The sequence below is a fragment of the Artibeus jamaicensis genome, unplaced genomic scaffold (genome assembly GCF_021234435.1).
Source record: "Artibeus jamaicensis isolate MK-2021 breed Jamaican fruit bat unplaced genomic scaffold, CSHL_Jam_final scaffold_833, whole genome shotgun sequence".
Taxonomy (NCBI): Eukaryota; Metazoa; Chordata; class Mammalia; order Chiroptera; family Phyllostomidae; genus Artibeus; species Artibeus jamaicensis.
Window position 1 is genome coordinate 18,466,510 of NW_026522056.1, and position 16,876 is coordinate 18,483,385.

The 16,876-nt window shown below is 38.2% G+C and overlaps 1 protein-coding gene across 2 annotated transcripts in view; it reads left to right on the top strand.

The window, feature by feature from the left end:
• ZDHHC2 (zinc finger DHHC-type palmitoyltransferase 2) overlaps window positions 1-16,015 on the top strand; it is a 49,686-nt gene extending 33,671 nt beyond the window's left edge. For both annotated transcript variants that reach the window (XM_053660051.1, XM_053660050.1), the window contains exons 7-13: window positions 845-965; window positions 3,071-3,203; window positions 6,556-6,682; window positions 6,978-7,070; window positions 10,552-10,664; window positions 12,314-12,387; window positions 15,311-16,015. In XM_053660051.1, coding sequence (XP_053516026.1) covers window positions 845-965; window positions 3,071-3,203; window positions 6,556-6,682; window positions 6,978-7,070; window positions 10,552-10,664; window positions 12,314-12,354 — 628 coding nt within the window. In that variant the 3' untranslated portion in view covers window positions 12,355-12,387; window positions 15,311-16,015. The remainder of the gene's footprint in view (window positions 1-844; window positions 966-3,070; window positions 3,204-6,555; window positions 6,683-6,977; window positions 7,071-10,551; window positions 10,665-12,313; window positions 12,388-15,310) is intronic.
• The last annotated feature ends 861 nt before the right edge of the window (window positions 16,016-16,876 follow it).

Here is a 16,876-nt window from a genome sequence, read left to right on the forward strand (position 1 = left end):
AAACTGCATTCGGTTCTTGTCTCAGGGTCTGTTTTAGGAGGAACACCCCCTTTTTTCTGGATGGGGTATGTTCTAGGTAGAATTTAGCTGAGTGGTCAGGAAATCAGGGGCGCAGAGTTGACTCTGATTTGTGTAACTTAAAGTAATGAGGGACTGGGACGAGGTGGAAACAGGAGGGGCAATCCCAACGCAGTCCATACCCATGCAGCTTGCCATGTCCTGATACATTCACAAAAGTTACAGAGAAAATGCTTACTGCCTAGCCTCTTTTCTAAACCTGCAATTAATTTGACTTTGTAAGAAACTGAGAGCAAAATTCGACAATCTTTCTAATTTTGGCAGACCCCAAACAGGTGGATATAAGACTCCACAGTTTTTAAAGTGGGTTGAGATCACATACCTGTATACCAGGGTCAGACTGCTTCCCAGTCATGTATTGAACATACTGTTTTCAAGCCCAGGTTGGTTGAATACATGAATGCCAAGCCTGGGGGTACAGAGGCTGACTGTGTATTCATTGAACCAAAATCTGTGCATAAACAGACCCATGTGGTCCAAACCTCTGTAGTTCAGTGGTCGACTGTAGAGGTATATGGTTTATGATTAATTAAAGCAGTGTTGCATATCAAATTCTATTTTTATTTTTTACATATCAAATTAAAAAAATCTAAACACAGAACTTTTTTGCAGTGAAGCAGATTTTAAAAAATGCTTATATGTGTGAAGAAATCTTATGAGTTAGACTCAAGAAACACCAATCTACATGGTGTGTTAAGGTAGAATGTATATTGTACCTATGCTGAAAATTTGAAACTCATTGCAGATGTTTTTGTTTTGTCAACAGGGTGAACAATTGTGTCGGATTTTCAAACTATAAATTTTTCCTTCTTTTCTTGGCTTATTCCCTGCTGTATTGCCTTTTTATTGCTGCTACAGATTTACAGTATTTTATCAAATTTTGGACAGTAAGTCATTATCTTATTGACTTTTTAGGTATATAACAATGTACAATAAACTTTAGCATTAGTGAATTATTTCAGACACTGATTTTGTAGAATTGAGCTCATTTATAGTCAGTCCTCATTGTTTGCAGATTCTGTATTTGTGAATTTACCGTCTTGCTGACGTTTCTCTGTGACCCCAAATCAGCACTCACAGAGCTCCTGTGGTCATTTGCAGACACACATAGAGCGGCTGAAAAATTTGCATGGCCCATTGTCAGTTGAGATCAAACCAGGAGACTGTCTTCTTGGTTCAACTCTCGTGTTGTTACGTGAGGGTGCTTTTCAGTCTATTTATTGCCTTTTTTTTTGCATTTTTGTGCTTTTTGTTGGTCATTTCTCTGTTTGAAATGGTCTTCACGCAGTGCTGAAAGCACCATCTAGTGTTTCTAAGCACCAGCCTGTTGTGCTTTATGGAGAAAACAGGCGTGTTGGCTGAGCTTCCTTCAGGCATGAGTTACAGTGATGCTGGGTGTGAGCTCCGTGTTGATGAGTCAACAGTAAATATGGAGTAGGTTGTCAGTAAGGTGTCTTTAAGCACAAGCACCCCAAAAAACAGGTTATGTACCGATCAGTTGACAAAGATGTTGTGACCAGAGGCTCGCTGGGACCGAACCCTGTATCTTCCCTGGGATGAATCCAGTGTTCACGGCAGCTTTGTAGGGCACAACCACTGAGAATACCAAGAATGGACTACATAGATTTTTTATAGTATTTAAAAATAGAAGTGTTCTCTTTGTGTTGTAAAAAGATTATTTTTTACCCTATTATGTCTATAATGTCCCAAATTTTTACTAGGTATTACTTGATTAGGCTTTAATGAACTGATTTGTTTTCTGCACTATTTATTTTAAGTATAAGTAAAACAAAGTTAAAATTGAGTACTTTAAATATCCAAAGATACCTGTGAATGCCAAACAATGGCAAAACTCTCTTATCCCCTGCCAGGATTGCAAAATTATTCGTTATTATGGTAAGACTTTCTCAATTGCTAGATCATTTATGTGGGGCTCTAAACACATTTGATACTAAAGGTTTACTGAACACCTACTACGTGCCAGTTACATTGCCAAGCACTAGGAATACACAGGCGCGTGGACATGCTCTGAGCATTCGGGTGCGCTCCCCCTGTCCAGCTGGAAGAAGGGTCCCTAGTGCACGTCTGAGAGAGTGCCACCCCGCTGCCCCACAGTCCTGGGAATGGGTCCAGCTCCAGCCATACTTTCTTTCTAAGGAAATAACCAGAGTTTTCATGGTGAGGACTCTGCTGTCAAAAGCTGGCAGTGAGATCCTGTGATCTGTGTCAGTCTGACAGAGACTCCAGGGCATTGAGACAGTGTGACCTTCTGTTAGAAGGGGACACCTCCCAGTGGCCCCAGGGCTTCCCTGAGTGCCCATGGCCCCCAGCCTGCCATTCCAGACTGAGTCCAGGTCTCCTTGGACAAAACCAGAAATGGGAGCCAGGCTGGTGTTGCTCGGAGGTGGCCTGTCCTATCACATAGGTATCGTAAGGCCAATGTTAGACAGGTGGTGTTACGCTCTAGTGTCCGTCTTGTCTGCGATGCTGCTATTTACAACAGGCCGCGGCATTGCTGTGGGTGTGTTGTTCTGTGTGTTCTTGATAAAGTAAAACATTAGCGTGAGTAGTAGCTCAGTTGTGCCAATTCACCTCCATTTTATGGCTAAATCTAAAACTATTTGTTAGTATCTGGAGTATGTTAGCAAAACACGTTCAAGTAGTAAATTCAAAAGTATATTTTATAGTTCCTCTTATCTTGTTTTCCTCTGTTATAGTTTACACACCCACTACCAGTTTTTCTATGATTCGGTTATGCCAAACAAAATAAATATCCCAGGTTTGAATATCTTTTCCATATATATCTATATTTCAGTAAACATTTATTTAATCTGATGCTATATGTTTTTTCTCAAAGTTTCAACATAAAGCCATGTGTCTTTCTCCATACCTAAATTTAAGAAAAACTTTAAGAAACAAAAATCTTACTTGTAAAAGTAGGGGAATACTTATCCCTTTGACAAAACATTTCATTTTCTTCCTTTCTTTGTAGAATGGTCTACCCGATACTCAAGCCAAGTTCCATATTATGTTTTTATTCTTTGCTGCAGCTATGTTCTCTGTCAGCTTGTCTTCTCTGTTTGGCTATCATTGTTGGCTAGTCAGCAAAAATAAGTCTACATTAGGTGAGTATCCAGTTGCTGTCGTTAAAAGAACTTTAAGTACGTAAAGATGTTCATCAAAAGTTGCCATTTGATTACATGCCCACCTGTCCTGAGGGGTACAAACCATTCTCACTCCACACATTGTTTTGTGGGATGTGACTTAGACACGGGTTTACTCCTTTGATATATTTATTGACTGTCCATTGTATGTAACGTGTTCTGTACATTTATTTAGTGGTGAGCAAGGCAGAATAGCCTAGTGAGGGGCATAGAAAATCATCAAGCAAACACAAAAGTAATGACCAGACGTGCAGTGCTTCAAAGGAAACAGACAGGATGCTTAGGTACCAGTCCCAGTGGAAGGGTCCCTGTTTCGGTGAGTGGCCAGGGAAAGGCTCACCGCACTGAAACTTATTTAACCTGAGAAGTCAGCCATGGAAAGAGCCAGAACATTTCAGGCAGAGAAAACAGTGTGTCCAAAAGCCTGATGGAGGCAGGATGCTGAGTGCAGTTAATCAGATCGGTTCAAGACTAGGAGACTGAAATTGCGAAGCATCGCTGAAAGACACTAAAGAAGACCCGAGTAAATGGTAAGATTCCCATGTTGGTGGATCAGAAAACTTAATATTGTTAAGGTGGCAGTACTTTATTTTCAGGTTCAGTACAACTCCTCTTGTCATTTCTAAAAGCCTTTCCTGCAGAAATAGAAGAGCTAATCCTCATGTTCTTGCGGAATTTCTAGGGCCCCAAATAGGGAAGACAACACACACACACACACACACACACACAACACATAGTACTTACTGTTTTCAGAACTTACTAAAAATCTAAGTGATTAAAACCGCATGGTATTGGTATAAGGAGAGAGATATCAACCAGTGGAATAGAACTGAGAGTCCAGAACCAAATGTACATATCTCCGGTCAATTGATTATCAACAAGAGCAGCAAGACCATTCATTGGGGGAGGAAGAGATCTTGAACAGGTGATGCTGGGAGAAAAAGGATGAAATTGATCCCCTACCCCACGTCAAATACAGAACTGAGTTCAAAGTGGTTCAGTGACCGAAAGGGAGGGTCTAAAACTGGAAACTCTTAAAGAAAACACAGGAATGAGTCTTCAGATCCTCAAATGTAGTAATGACGTCTAAGCTATAAGACCAAAAGCATGAGCAACAAAAGAAAAAAGATTAAATTAGACACTATCAAAATTAACGATGTTTGTACATGAAAGGACATTATCAAAAAAGCAAAAAGATAGGCTGAAGAATGAGAGTAACATCAGTAAGTCATATATATGTAGTAAGGGCCACGTATACAGAATAGAGAAATAAATCTTAGAACAACAAAAAGACAAACAGCCCAATTTGAGAATTGGCAGAGGGTTTGAATAGACATTTAAAAAGACATTTCTCTAAAGAAAACATACAGATGGCCAACAAACACGTGAAAACCTGCTCAGTATCCTTAGTTCTTGGGGAAATAAAAAGGAAAGCAGACAGACACCACTTCATACCCACCAGGATGGCTTTAATCAAAAAGCAAAAAACAAACTTCGGTGAGGATGGAGAGAATCTGAAACCTTCGGGTATCGCTGGTGGGAAAAGAGAATTGTGTGGCCACCGTGAAAGCGGTTTGGCAGTTCCTCAAAATGGGAAACAGAATTACTGTGTGCACCCAAAAGACTGAAAACAGTCAATTGAAACAAGAGACACTCGTACATCCGCATTCATAGCTGTACTTGTTTACGTTAGCCAAAAGGTGGAAACAGTCCAAATGCCCATCAAATGGAAAGAAGAAATTCGATGTGTATGAATATTATTCAGCCACAAAGAATGAAGTACTGAAATGTGCTGTAACATGTAACTGCCTAATGAGTATAGGGGTTCTTTCGGGGTGATGAAAATTTTTTGGAACTTGATATAAGTGGCAGTTGCACAGAATCGCGAATGTACGAAAAGCCACTGAATTACTCACTTTAAAGTGCCTAATTTCGTGTTCTGTGAATTTCAGCTCAGTTTTTAAAGAAGCATTATAGGACAAGGGCCAGCAATGTTTGCAGCACCATCACATGGTGGGAGCATAGGAAGCTAAAAACAAAAAATGTGCTCTGACATTTGATGAGTAAGCAGGGACTAAGCTACACAGAGTCTTCTAGACCACGGTCAGGAGTTTGGGCATCCAGCCAGAACTTAAAAATCCTTGTGATCTCAAAGGACACTTCAAACCGTGAGAGTCTGTTATTATAATTGTCAGAGTGAAGATTCCTATAGTCAAAGAATGATCATTTTTAATATTCAGGTGAAGTCTTATTATCGCAGATACTATTAGGGTGAAAATTGGTGTAATAATTTTTAAACAAAGTATTTTACTTCATAATATATGTTAGGCAACTCAATTTTAATTCATCCTACGTAAATTGTTTCTAGAAGCTTTTAACTTCTAAAATTTGTTGATTGAACTTGTAACACTGAAAGGACTTCCTCTGAACAATATGGTCCTCTAATTATAAAAAATTTTTTATATAAATCTTTGTAACCTAGGGCAATAAATGTTAAGGATCCTGCAAATTGCCACATTTTCTCATAGCACCTTGACTCTGCTAGTTACAAAACTCACTACACTTACATGTTTATTCATATTCAAAAAGTAAAATTTTGGGTTTTTGCATCTCAGAAGAAAAGGTGGCATTATGGGAGGAATGTTGATACACTTCTTCAGGTTTCATTCTGACAAGTATTCTTGTGTGATCGTGGGCAAGTCGTGCAGCCCCTCTGACCCTTGGCTTCCATCTGCCGAGGGGGCAGAACCACATCCAATGTAGGATTTCGCACTGGATCTTGGTTTGGAGAAACCAGCTTTAAAGGACAGTTTGGTTAGCTGGGGAAAAAAAAGGTATTACTGGGATAAGATAAAATTTTAAAGAGATTAGAAGATGGAGCTTAGTGACTGTAAAATGCAGGTTATAGAATTAGGTAAAACATAGTCTCATTTTGGTTAAAAAACTGTCTAGATCTCTGTATATATCTTTATTCATCCATCCATCTATCCATCCACCCATCTATCAAAAAAAGATTTAGAAGATGTAAAGTTTTCACTTCCTTACATATTTGTATTTTCTAATTTTCAGCAACACACATGTGCCACTATAATAGTTAATAGGTTTCTTAAAAATAAAATAAGTGTAATTATTTGATTATTTTAAAACAGAACGGACGATCCATATTGCTGAATTGTAGGTAGGTACATTAGTACTCACAAGCGGCCAGCCATTGATTTTCGAGTTTCTTTAGTTAATTCAGTCACTTCTGAACTTACTGGTTACTAACTGATTATGTTCTTCACTCATGTGATTCCTCTACTATCTTTCATAGAGGCATTTAGAAGCCCAGTATTTCGACACGGAACAGATAAGAATGGATTCAGCTTGGGTTTCAGTAAAAACATGCGACAAGTTTTTGGTGATGAGAAGAAGTACTGGTTGCTACCCATTTTCTCAAGGTATTTTGTTGTGAAAATTTTCAGGTTTTAAAACTAATGAAAGTGAGTCAACAAAGGAACTCCATGATTCCGGACAGAAACTCTTATTTTTTTAAGTATTATTTTATGATTCGCTGTTATGTCAACATGGAAATCATTAACTCGTCATCTCCTGATACACGGTGTTGAAACCAGTGTGTCTGATATACATTTGGGCCATGATACAACTGTGTTCTGCTCAGACCTCGGCACTTTATAACAGTTCCCTCTGCTGTCTTTTTTCCTGCCCGACTGTACGTTTTTGTTTCCCTTGTAGTCTAGGTGACGGCTGCTCCTTTCCAACTTGCCTTGTTAACCAAGATCCTGAACAGCCATCTACACCTGCAGGGCTGAATTCAACGTCTAAAAAGTAATCCCATATTTTTTTTCTATTTTACTTTCAAATAGTATATTCTCTTCTCGTGTGTCCTTTGGTTATATATTTCTTTGAAAAATTAAGTAAGAACTTAAGATAATTTACTGTTGTGCAATGGTTTCCACTTGAAATGAGGGAAGGAGGAGGCAGTGGCGAGCTCCCGTTATACTGGTGGAATTCTGTTACTAATCTGGGTGGTGGGTAAACAGGTGTTGATTCTCTGTACATTTTGGTTGACCGAAGTACATCATGATTTGTAAACATATAGTGCCTACTAAATTAGCTTCCCCAGCGATCAAGCGAGCAGCTCCAGGGTCAGCTTTCCCTCTGACCCTCCCGGTCCCTCCTGTCTGGTAACTGATACAAAGAGATCAGAAAACTCCCCTGGGTCAGGCCTTAGGAAACCAAACGGAGTCCCAGACACCTGCTTGGCGGTTTCATTAGCAACATGCACCATGTTCTTAATGCTCTTTGAAGACCTCTAAGCTTTATCTGAGGCTTTTCTGTGGAGAGCGAAGGGAGGAGGTCTTGGAAGTGTGTTGTCCGGAGACTCGTGCCCATGCTGTGGGTCTTTGGTTCCAAGTCTGTCAGGAATTTGAGGAAGACCTAAAATCTGATTCTGACTTTCCTACTGATGAGCAAAAGGCAAATATTTAAAATGCTATACATATATGAATGTTGAAGTTTTAAACACTAATTTTTATGTCATTAAGATCCTAGAACAGGAACAGAATCATAGATACAGACATCACTTGGAGGGTTATCAGCTGGAAGGGGGAAGGGGAAGAATGGGGGAAAAGGTAAGAGAATTAAGAAGCATAAATTGTCAGGTACAAAATAGACAAGGGGATAAGAATAGTATAGGAAATGTGAAAGCAAACTTACAAGCATGACCCAGGGACATGAACAAAGTGGGGGATTGCTGGAGGGAGTGGGGGTACCAGGCAGAGAGGGGAAAAGGGAGGAAAAATGGGACAACTGTAATAGCATAATCAATAAAATATATTTAAAAAACAAAAAATAAAAATAAAATCTTTTAAAAAAGATAGTTATTTAACTATGACCATAGTTTAAGTTTTTAATGAAATCCAGTAGCAAAATCATGACTATACTAGCATTCTTGGTTAAATTTTGGAGATTGTCTTGGTTGCCAGAATACAATGTACACCGCACCTGCACCAGCTACATATTTCTTGTTGCTAACAATGCTTTCTCCTGTGGAGCCTGGCCTGACCTCAGCATGCTTCTCAAGGCGGTGACTGGCAGCCATTCCAAATTATTTTCAGTTGCCATGAGATGAAACCTATTTGCCACCCCACCCCTAGAGGGAGCAGTGTACAGACCAGACTCTGTCAGTTAATGAGGAGGCCATTTTAATGTGTTTCACAGGGACATTCAAGGTAGCAGAGTCTTACTGGGTCACATCCTCTGAGTTTTAGCTTGAAAATTCCACAGAGCTAAATGTGAATGGTTTTCTCATACCTTGGTGCAGAAAAATACGGTTTTAATAAGTTTGTTAGGTTTTCATAGCTTTTATAAACTTTAACCGTGGTTTTCAATAGTGTTTTTTATCTTTATTAAGTGGTTTTTGTCGTTTAAGACTATTCGGGTTTTCAAGATAATCTCTCTCCCACTAAGTGTGCCATGGGTATTGAGAGAGATCCCAGTTCTGGCATTTGTTACCCAGAACGGTGATCGTGAAGTAACCAGCCTTCTCCTCCTTCTTCCCTTTAAATGCTGGGATTGGGCTCTGAGAGATGAAGTCTCTGAAACAGAAGTTTAGAATTTCCCCTGATTAGCCCTTATGAAATTTCTGTGGTTAATTCGGTATCTCCTCCGTGCCCCCGAGCTGCCCAGGTAGCTGCTTGTCTACTCAACCTTCCCCCTTAAAGGTTGAAAAGCCATCGCCAGCGGAACAGGTGCAAAGCAGTCCTCTCAATTCCAGGCGCTCACACCCTCGCGCCCACACTAGACCTGACTCTCCTCCATTCTTCCATCTGCGAGTCAGTGTTCATGACCTCCGTTCTCCCAGGCCAGAAACTCTGGGGTCATTTTAGCTTCCTGTCCTGCAGTTGCCTGATTTACTCCATTTGCAAGCCTTGTCCTGATTCACCCTCAGAATCTCTCTATATCGTTTCTCACGGGACTTGTTTCATTAGCAGTTTCTGGTTTTCCTGAGTCCATGTTTGCCCTACTCCAGGGTATTCCCCATGAAGTCAGCGTGATCCTTTTAAAATATGCATCAGATTTTGTCATTCTTCTGCTCAAAAACCTCCATTGATTTCCCATCTTACTCAAAATAAAGACTAATGAGTGTCCTCACCTTGTCCAATCAAATCTGTATGCTCCACCTGGCATACGGCATCTTTTCAGAGGCATAATAGGGATCAGAGTAAAAAAGACTTTTCATATGAATGGGAGATGGTATTTTTTAAAGATTTACTTTCAAAATTTTAATAAGGGTATGATAAAGCTGTACAAAATTGAAGTATTTTCAAATTTTAGATATGAGGCAATTACTAAGGTGCAAAACCATATCCAGTAAAAAGTAACAGTTATAGACAACTGAAATATGTGAAATTATTCTTGGAAGAATTTTAAGTAGTTTTTTCTTTTGAACATTATTATAATTAGTACTTTGGAGTTCTAAATAATAGTTTCTATGCCAGTAATTTTTCTATCTAATTGAAATGTTATTTTAATTTATGTATATACTTTGTTTTCATACCATCCAATAATGTCGATATGTGGCATGCCTGCTTAAATTTTAAAACTTAAGTTCTTCTTTTGAGACTTCATTTTCCCAAATTAAACACTAGGTTTGTAAGACTTGTTCATGTCAGGTGTGTTCAACATTCCTGCAAGATGATGCTCAAATTCCTTGTTTCTGTCTGATAGAAGGTAGGAAATTCTTTGTTCAAGACCAGTTAGGCCACTTTAGAAAACACTTTTCCCTCACATTTGCCTTTCTGCTATTCATTACCCTCCTGTTTTTTTCCATAACCACATACCACTTAAAAATAATGTATTTCTTTAATATATTTATTTAAATTAGCATGGAGATTTATTTTTAAACCAAATTCATATCACCATCATAAATGAGAAACCAGTATAATTTGTCGTAGGTGGAGTATAAGTTAAAGTAAAATTGATAGCAAATTGCTGTTAGGTCTAACTAGATTCCCTTATCTGCTAAAAGGTCGGAGGCTGAGGCTGAGTCTGTGTTAAAAACAGAGGTTTGCCAGAGTTAAAGATTGCGATCTTACTATAGTCAGAGGAATGAAAGGGAACTGAAGTGTGAACGCTTCTCTCACTATGAGTCGGCATGATCGAATTGTTCCTGTATTCCCCAAATTATCTTCGGTAACTTCTATTGCACAATTATCTCAGTTCAAGTTCTGTACTTTGAGAAGCACTCACTTCAATAGTGTCAAGAGTTAATGTAACAATTGTGATGATGGTTGTTGTTATTCAGTCCTGAAAACCATCCATTTCCTGCAAAGCCATTGAGAGAGTCCCAGAGCCACCTGCTTACAGACTCTCAGTCATGGACGGACAGCGGCGCAAACCCAGGAAAAGACGAAGCTGGTAAGGGCGTGCTGGTGTGGCTTTTCCGATGCATTTCATTTTTAAAAGGTTAGAGTAGTGAAAACAAGTCCATTGTATTACCCCTAGGAATCTTGGAGTCAAACTTACAGTGTAAATTTAGAATTATTTTCAGAACTTTTTGGGAAGCACTTTGATTAATTTCTCTTAGTTCTAGAAAATAATTTTGTGAAAGACAGATCTTCATTGTTTGGGGGTTGCTTTTTTTTCATTATAAAACTAAATCTTTATTACTGCATATTATATGACAGAAATAAACTCAAAAGACATTTTTTTAATGGGAAAATGTGATTAATTCAGACAAAAGATCTAAAAGTATCTGTTGTAAAGGGCCAAATTACACAGTTCTGTTACTCTAAGATTTCTATCCAGTTACAAATGCGGAAGTGATTGTGTAATTACAGAATGTTCACTACCTATAATTTGTTCATATTTCTCTTGTTATTGTTGATCTTAATCTTTTGATTACTTCTTTATTGGTAAAGAACAAGCCAGGCTTTGAAGTCAGAGAGACCTGACTTTAAATCCTAATTTGGGCATCTAATTAATATGTCATATTTGTGAAGTTACCTAACCTCATAGACTTGGCTTTCATACCTTGAAAATGCTAGTTGTTTCTCAGGGTTGGGAACATATAAGTAAAATATATGTGGTGTCCCTATAAATAAGTACAAAACCAGACATCCACCATTGTGACAGTGTTGGCTAGAAAATCACCAGGTTGACTAACTGAATTCTCGAATTCTCTTTCATTTCTCGTCTTTTCTTAAAACTCTCTCCTAAGCACTGCCAGAATTTGGCTCATAGCACTTTACTTACTGGGTTGTTGGAAATCACTTTGGTGAAAAACAAATAGATTGTCCTGATTAAAAATGCTAAGGTAGATTTAGGATCTAATTGAATATACCATCAGTTACATTCTCCTAAAATATTGCTTCCTTGAAAAGGTCTTGTTCTTAAACAGTACACAGGGTCGGGGGAAAGTAGGTTTACAGTTATTTGTGTGGAAAAGAATATAATAATTAATAAATAAGAATATGAGAATAAACTATTTTGCTTACTCTCAACTGCAAGCCTATTTTTGCCCTTCTTCCTTATATACCCTCAGAACACCCCCGCCATTTCAGTATTCATAATTCGGTTTCTCTTCACCTCACACATGCCATTCCATTTTCCAGTCTATGGGAAGGACTAGGCATTTCCTAAACAAGGAATTGATGACACCTAGTTGCACTTTGAATCCATCAGTTTTCCTAGAGGCAAAGGACAGATAAATAGTTGGGGGTCGGTTTTGTGGGGGAGCTGGGGAGACAAAGACCTCTCTCTATCTTTCAGAGAGGATTCTTGTCTCCTCTTGTAGTTAATGTTAACATGTAAATCATTTCCTGGTTTTTAATGTGCTGTCAATTATTTGGCATGTTAGTTTTTTGTTACATTGCTAGATGAACGAGAAACTGAAGTTTAAAGGATGGTATAAAAGAAGAGAAACATGAGCAGGATGAGATGAGGAAGGGCTCAAAGATCAGTCTGACTAGAGTGATTACGTTGATGAAGAATTAGGAGACGGTGGTTTATGATGTTAAGAGAAGTGCCAAGTTCAATGTCTCTCATTTTTCTGTTCTTCCTTGAAGGGATGAGCAATCCTGCACTGACCATGGAGAATGAGACGTAACTCTCCAAACAAAATTAATTCATGTTTTTGAAAGTGAGTGAAGCTTTTTCTTTATTGTTATGTTTTATATTTTAACACTTTTCTCTAGGGCACATTGTTTCCATAAATATTATTACTTATTTCTGCGTGAATCAGATTAAAAGCTGTCTTAGCTGACCCTGGGGAGTGCAGTAAGCGAGCTGGAGACCTCTAGACGTGGACTGAGCTTCAGCACTAGCAAGAATTGAGGTTAACCTGATAAAACTAAAACTAAGTTGATGAGCAAATTTCATTTTTATAGTAATACAGTAAATGGCAAGGGGGGAATCCTAAAATATTGAACTTTACATGGCAGTTCTCTTGTCATGTTACGGGATTGTACAGTTTTTTGCAAACTTTTTCCATCCTGCAGGATACACAGTGGTCATGGCCTTGATCAGGACCTCACCAAGTCTAAGCACAGATAATTATACCCATTAGCATAAACCTTCCCATCTCTATTTTTGGTAACAGTAGGACCCCACTCTTAAAATAATAGGTGTTGCAAACCATTTTATTTAAACCATAATTTTTAAAATCAGTACTTCGGAGTCAGTTTTTTAAATACATAACCTATTTATAAGCCTGTAGTCAATAGAAAAAAATGTAATAAAGAGTCCCTGTGAAGCAAAGCCAGAAGCATCTAGACAAATACACACAAATATAAAGGGTTGAACATTAAAGTTATCAGACAACTCTCTATTTACAAAACTTCAGTCTAGAATACTAACGTCCAAGAGAAGCAAGACAGTAGCTCTAAAACAAAATCATTTGTGTCAAAATACTTAATAGGTATCTGAGGTTTTTATTAATAATTGTGTGTTCTTTTTAAATTCATTTTAATCCTCAAAGTGTTTTTCAAAATTTTTTAATTGTAATTTTTCCATTACCATATTTATCCACCTTATGCCTCCTCCACCCGCCCCCCTGCACCTACAGTCACCACTGTTTTCCTTGTCTGTGGGTTCTTTCCTTTGAGCTCAATCCCTCCACCCCGTCAGCCACCCCTTCCCTGCCCAGAGTTGTCAGTCTGCTCTCTGCCTATGAGTCTGTCTCTGTTTTGCTTGTTAGTTTAGTTTGTTCAATAGAGTCCACATGAGTGAAGTCATATGGTATAGTAAGGGGCTTGTTTCACTGACCATGATGCTCTCCAAATCCATCCACGCTATCACAAAGGGTAAGATTGTTCTTTTTCATGGCCAAGTAGTATTCCATTGTGTAGATATCCCATAGTTGTTTTGTCCACTCATCTACTGATGGACACTTGGGCTTCAATCAACAACCAATAAGCACTGGCGAGGATGTGGAGAAAGGGGACCCCTTTTGCACTGTGGGTGGGAATGCAGATCAGAGCAGCCGCTGTGGAAAGCAGTATGACGATACCTCGAAAAAAATTAAATCTTTTAAAATTTGTTTTGTTTTGGTTTCATGAGTAGCTTTTTAATAGCAGCAAAATACCGATCTGGCCATTTGACCAGGGGCTGTTGTGGTTTTGGGTGCCCGCACAAGCTGGTACGGTAGATCCGCTTAATCGTAACTGTGGTTGGGGCAGTGAGAAAGTGATAGTGCGGTCAGACAGCAGAGGGGCAACATCAGATTTCTGGAAATAATTCTGAAACTGTAATTCCAAATAAACAAAAATGAATCGCTAACCAATACCACAAATAAATATTTCTTAGAACATAGATCTGTAAAGTTTCACAGGATTTTTTTTTAGGACTTTGAATTATTGGTGGTAGATACTCACCCCTGTTTGTGAGGTCACACGTTATGTATTTTACAAGTTCACAGAGTCATGTCATGTCACGTAGACGTCCCAGTGTTTCTCCACAAGATCAGTGCCGCGTTTGTTTGTTCGGCATTATTCTCAGCACTTTGCACTGTGCCAGGCACAGAGCAGGTTCTAAATACACATTTTTTGGGAAACAGGCGATAAAATAACATTGTTAAAATTAAAAATCTCACAAAACTTGATTTTATTATACTTGAATATGACAGATTAATGGTCATGATAACCAAATGACAGCACAAATCAGCTTTATTGGCATTTTTTTTAAAAAAGTGATTTTCTGATGTAACATTTTTCATTCTGTTGATGTAACTAGTGACAGAAAAAATGTTTCTTTAAAAAAACTGAATTTTCCTAAGGTAGCTAATATTCTAAATAGTTTTAGAAAATTTTTAATACTTTTTCTGCTTTACACCTTAAACTTAGCAATTCATTCAATGCATTAATATTGAACATTACCCAATACTGATATGCTTAATTTCTATTACTAAATTATACTCATGTTGTTCTCTATTTGAACTACATTAGTAAATAACCTGTGGCCTTTCATGCTGAGAAATGAAATATTTCTGAGCATAGGTCCCAGATACTTACTTGCCTAGACTACAGTGGTGCTCCAGTGTAGATTAAATTTAGCCTACCCAAGCTTCCCTCTTATGAATTATAGACAAAGAAAGCTGTGCTTCTGTGCATAGGAAGTTTTAAACTTACTTCCCTAAGTCCCATTTCTAATGCCCTTGTCACTCCTAAGTGCCTAGTGACCTCAGACCAGTGCAGGACTAGTAACATAGAAGAACCCTGCCACTCTAGTTGGGGTCCCCCACCAGTCTCATTGGCCTCACCTGAGAGCTTAATAGAAATGCAGAATTTTGGACCTTACTCTAGTCCTACTGAATCAGAATCTGCATCTTCTGCATTCTGATGAGATCATCTGGTCCGTGTATATGCATGTTATAGTTTGAGAAGCATCAATGGGAAGGTCTATGAACACATCTACTGAGCCTTCTAGTATAGGAAACACTTAATTTTGAACAAGGGGTGTTATTGCAACAAACAAACGAGGTGTTTGTTGAATGAATGAGTCGGTCATTTGTAGTTTTCTTACATAGTTAACACGACAGTTTCCTGTTTTCTGTTTTTCATGCCAAGGTATCAGTGCTGTAGGTGGATGGACGAGGCTTCCCACGGGCACCACTGGCCGATCGTCCCTGTTTCCTTCTGGCTGGACGTGCAGGACGTGAATGGATGAGTTCTCTCCAAGCTACTGCTTGAAACATCACATTTTTAATTCAAGATGCAGATTGTTTCAACGGATGCAAATCCTTGTTAAATGTTAAAATAATGATGGTTTATGCATCAAGGGCAAAAATATAATCTATCATAAAAACTGAGGAGATTCATGGGCCAGTTTTCACCCAAATAATTGGGTAGCACAATTTGTCACAATTCTGATCCAGGAAATTAAGATGAAGGTACTGAGATTTAAAAGATTTCCAGTCACATGATGATGATGAGATTTATTCGTAAAACCTGCTACCACTAAAAAGGTGGAGGTGGCCAGACTTCTTATTTATTCCTTCTGATCTGAATCCAGCTTCAGACTGAGTGAATTCATTACAGAGTCCAAATGACCTACAGTTGAAGATCTCCATTTTTTGCTAGACTTTAATCGGATTCTAGTTTTTGTTTCCTGCTAGAAAATAAGTATGATCATTGAAGCTTGAGCTCACTGATAAGCAATTTGGCTAGAAAATTTTGTCAGAATGAATACATTTCCATTATACCTGATATATACAGGGTCCAGCAGAAGTAAGGCCTGCTTGAGTGTGGTTGGTAGGGGAATAATATGGATGTAATAGTTTTAATTTGAACATATCACCTAAAATGTCATATGGTGTGTTTGAGTGTGATGTTGTTATGTTATGGAATTAAATGCTTATGGTTTTTTTAAAAATTTATTTTTAGAGAGGGGGAAGGGAAGGAGAAAGAGAGGGAGAGAAACATCAGTGTCTGGTTGGCTCCCCCATGACCCCCACAGGAGATGTGGCCCACAACTGAGGCATGTGCCCTGACTGGGAATCGAACCAGCAACGCTTTGGTTCACAGACCCATTCCCAATCCACTGAACTACACCAGTCAGGGCTAAAAGCTTATGGTTTCATAATAAAAGATTTTGTAATAGAAAAGGAGCATTATTTGTGCTGGACCCTGTATTTTTCATCCCTTCTAATCTTCTCAAATTGGGAGAAAATCTACAATAACAATTATGAAAATTGGTTTATTTTATGATATTCTTCAGCCAGTTTGGCTTTTATAATTTATTTTCATTTTATTTCCTTTGATTGAACATAGCAAAAATACTGAATTTCAGTGAAGAATTCCTGATGGGTCAATAGATTAATCCTCTACTTATATTTATATCATTTCTGTGTTCTCTCATCAAAATAATGACAGTTAAACTATATAGTTCCTCATACTACGATTAACGATGCAATTCATAAAAAATTTATATACTTTTTTTTGGAAATTTTGTTTGACATAATGGAATGCTGTTTGGAAATTGAGTTTCAGATAAAGTGGTGTGTTTGTTGATGCCAAAATGTGAGGCTTCAGTAAATACACTAAAAAGCTCTTGTGCCTTGTATGCACTATTTTTTTTAAGTGTTATTTACTCTTTGTTAGTTTGTTGGAGTATAAGTTTTGTAAATGGGCATG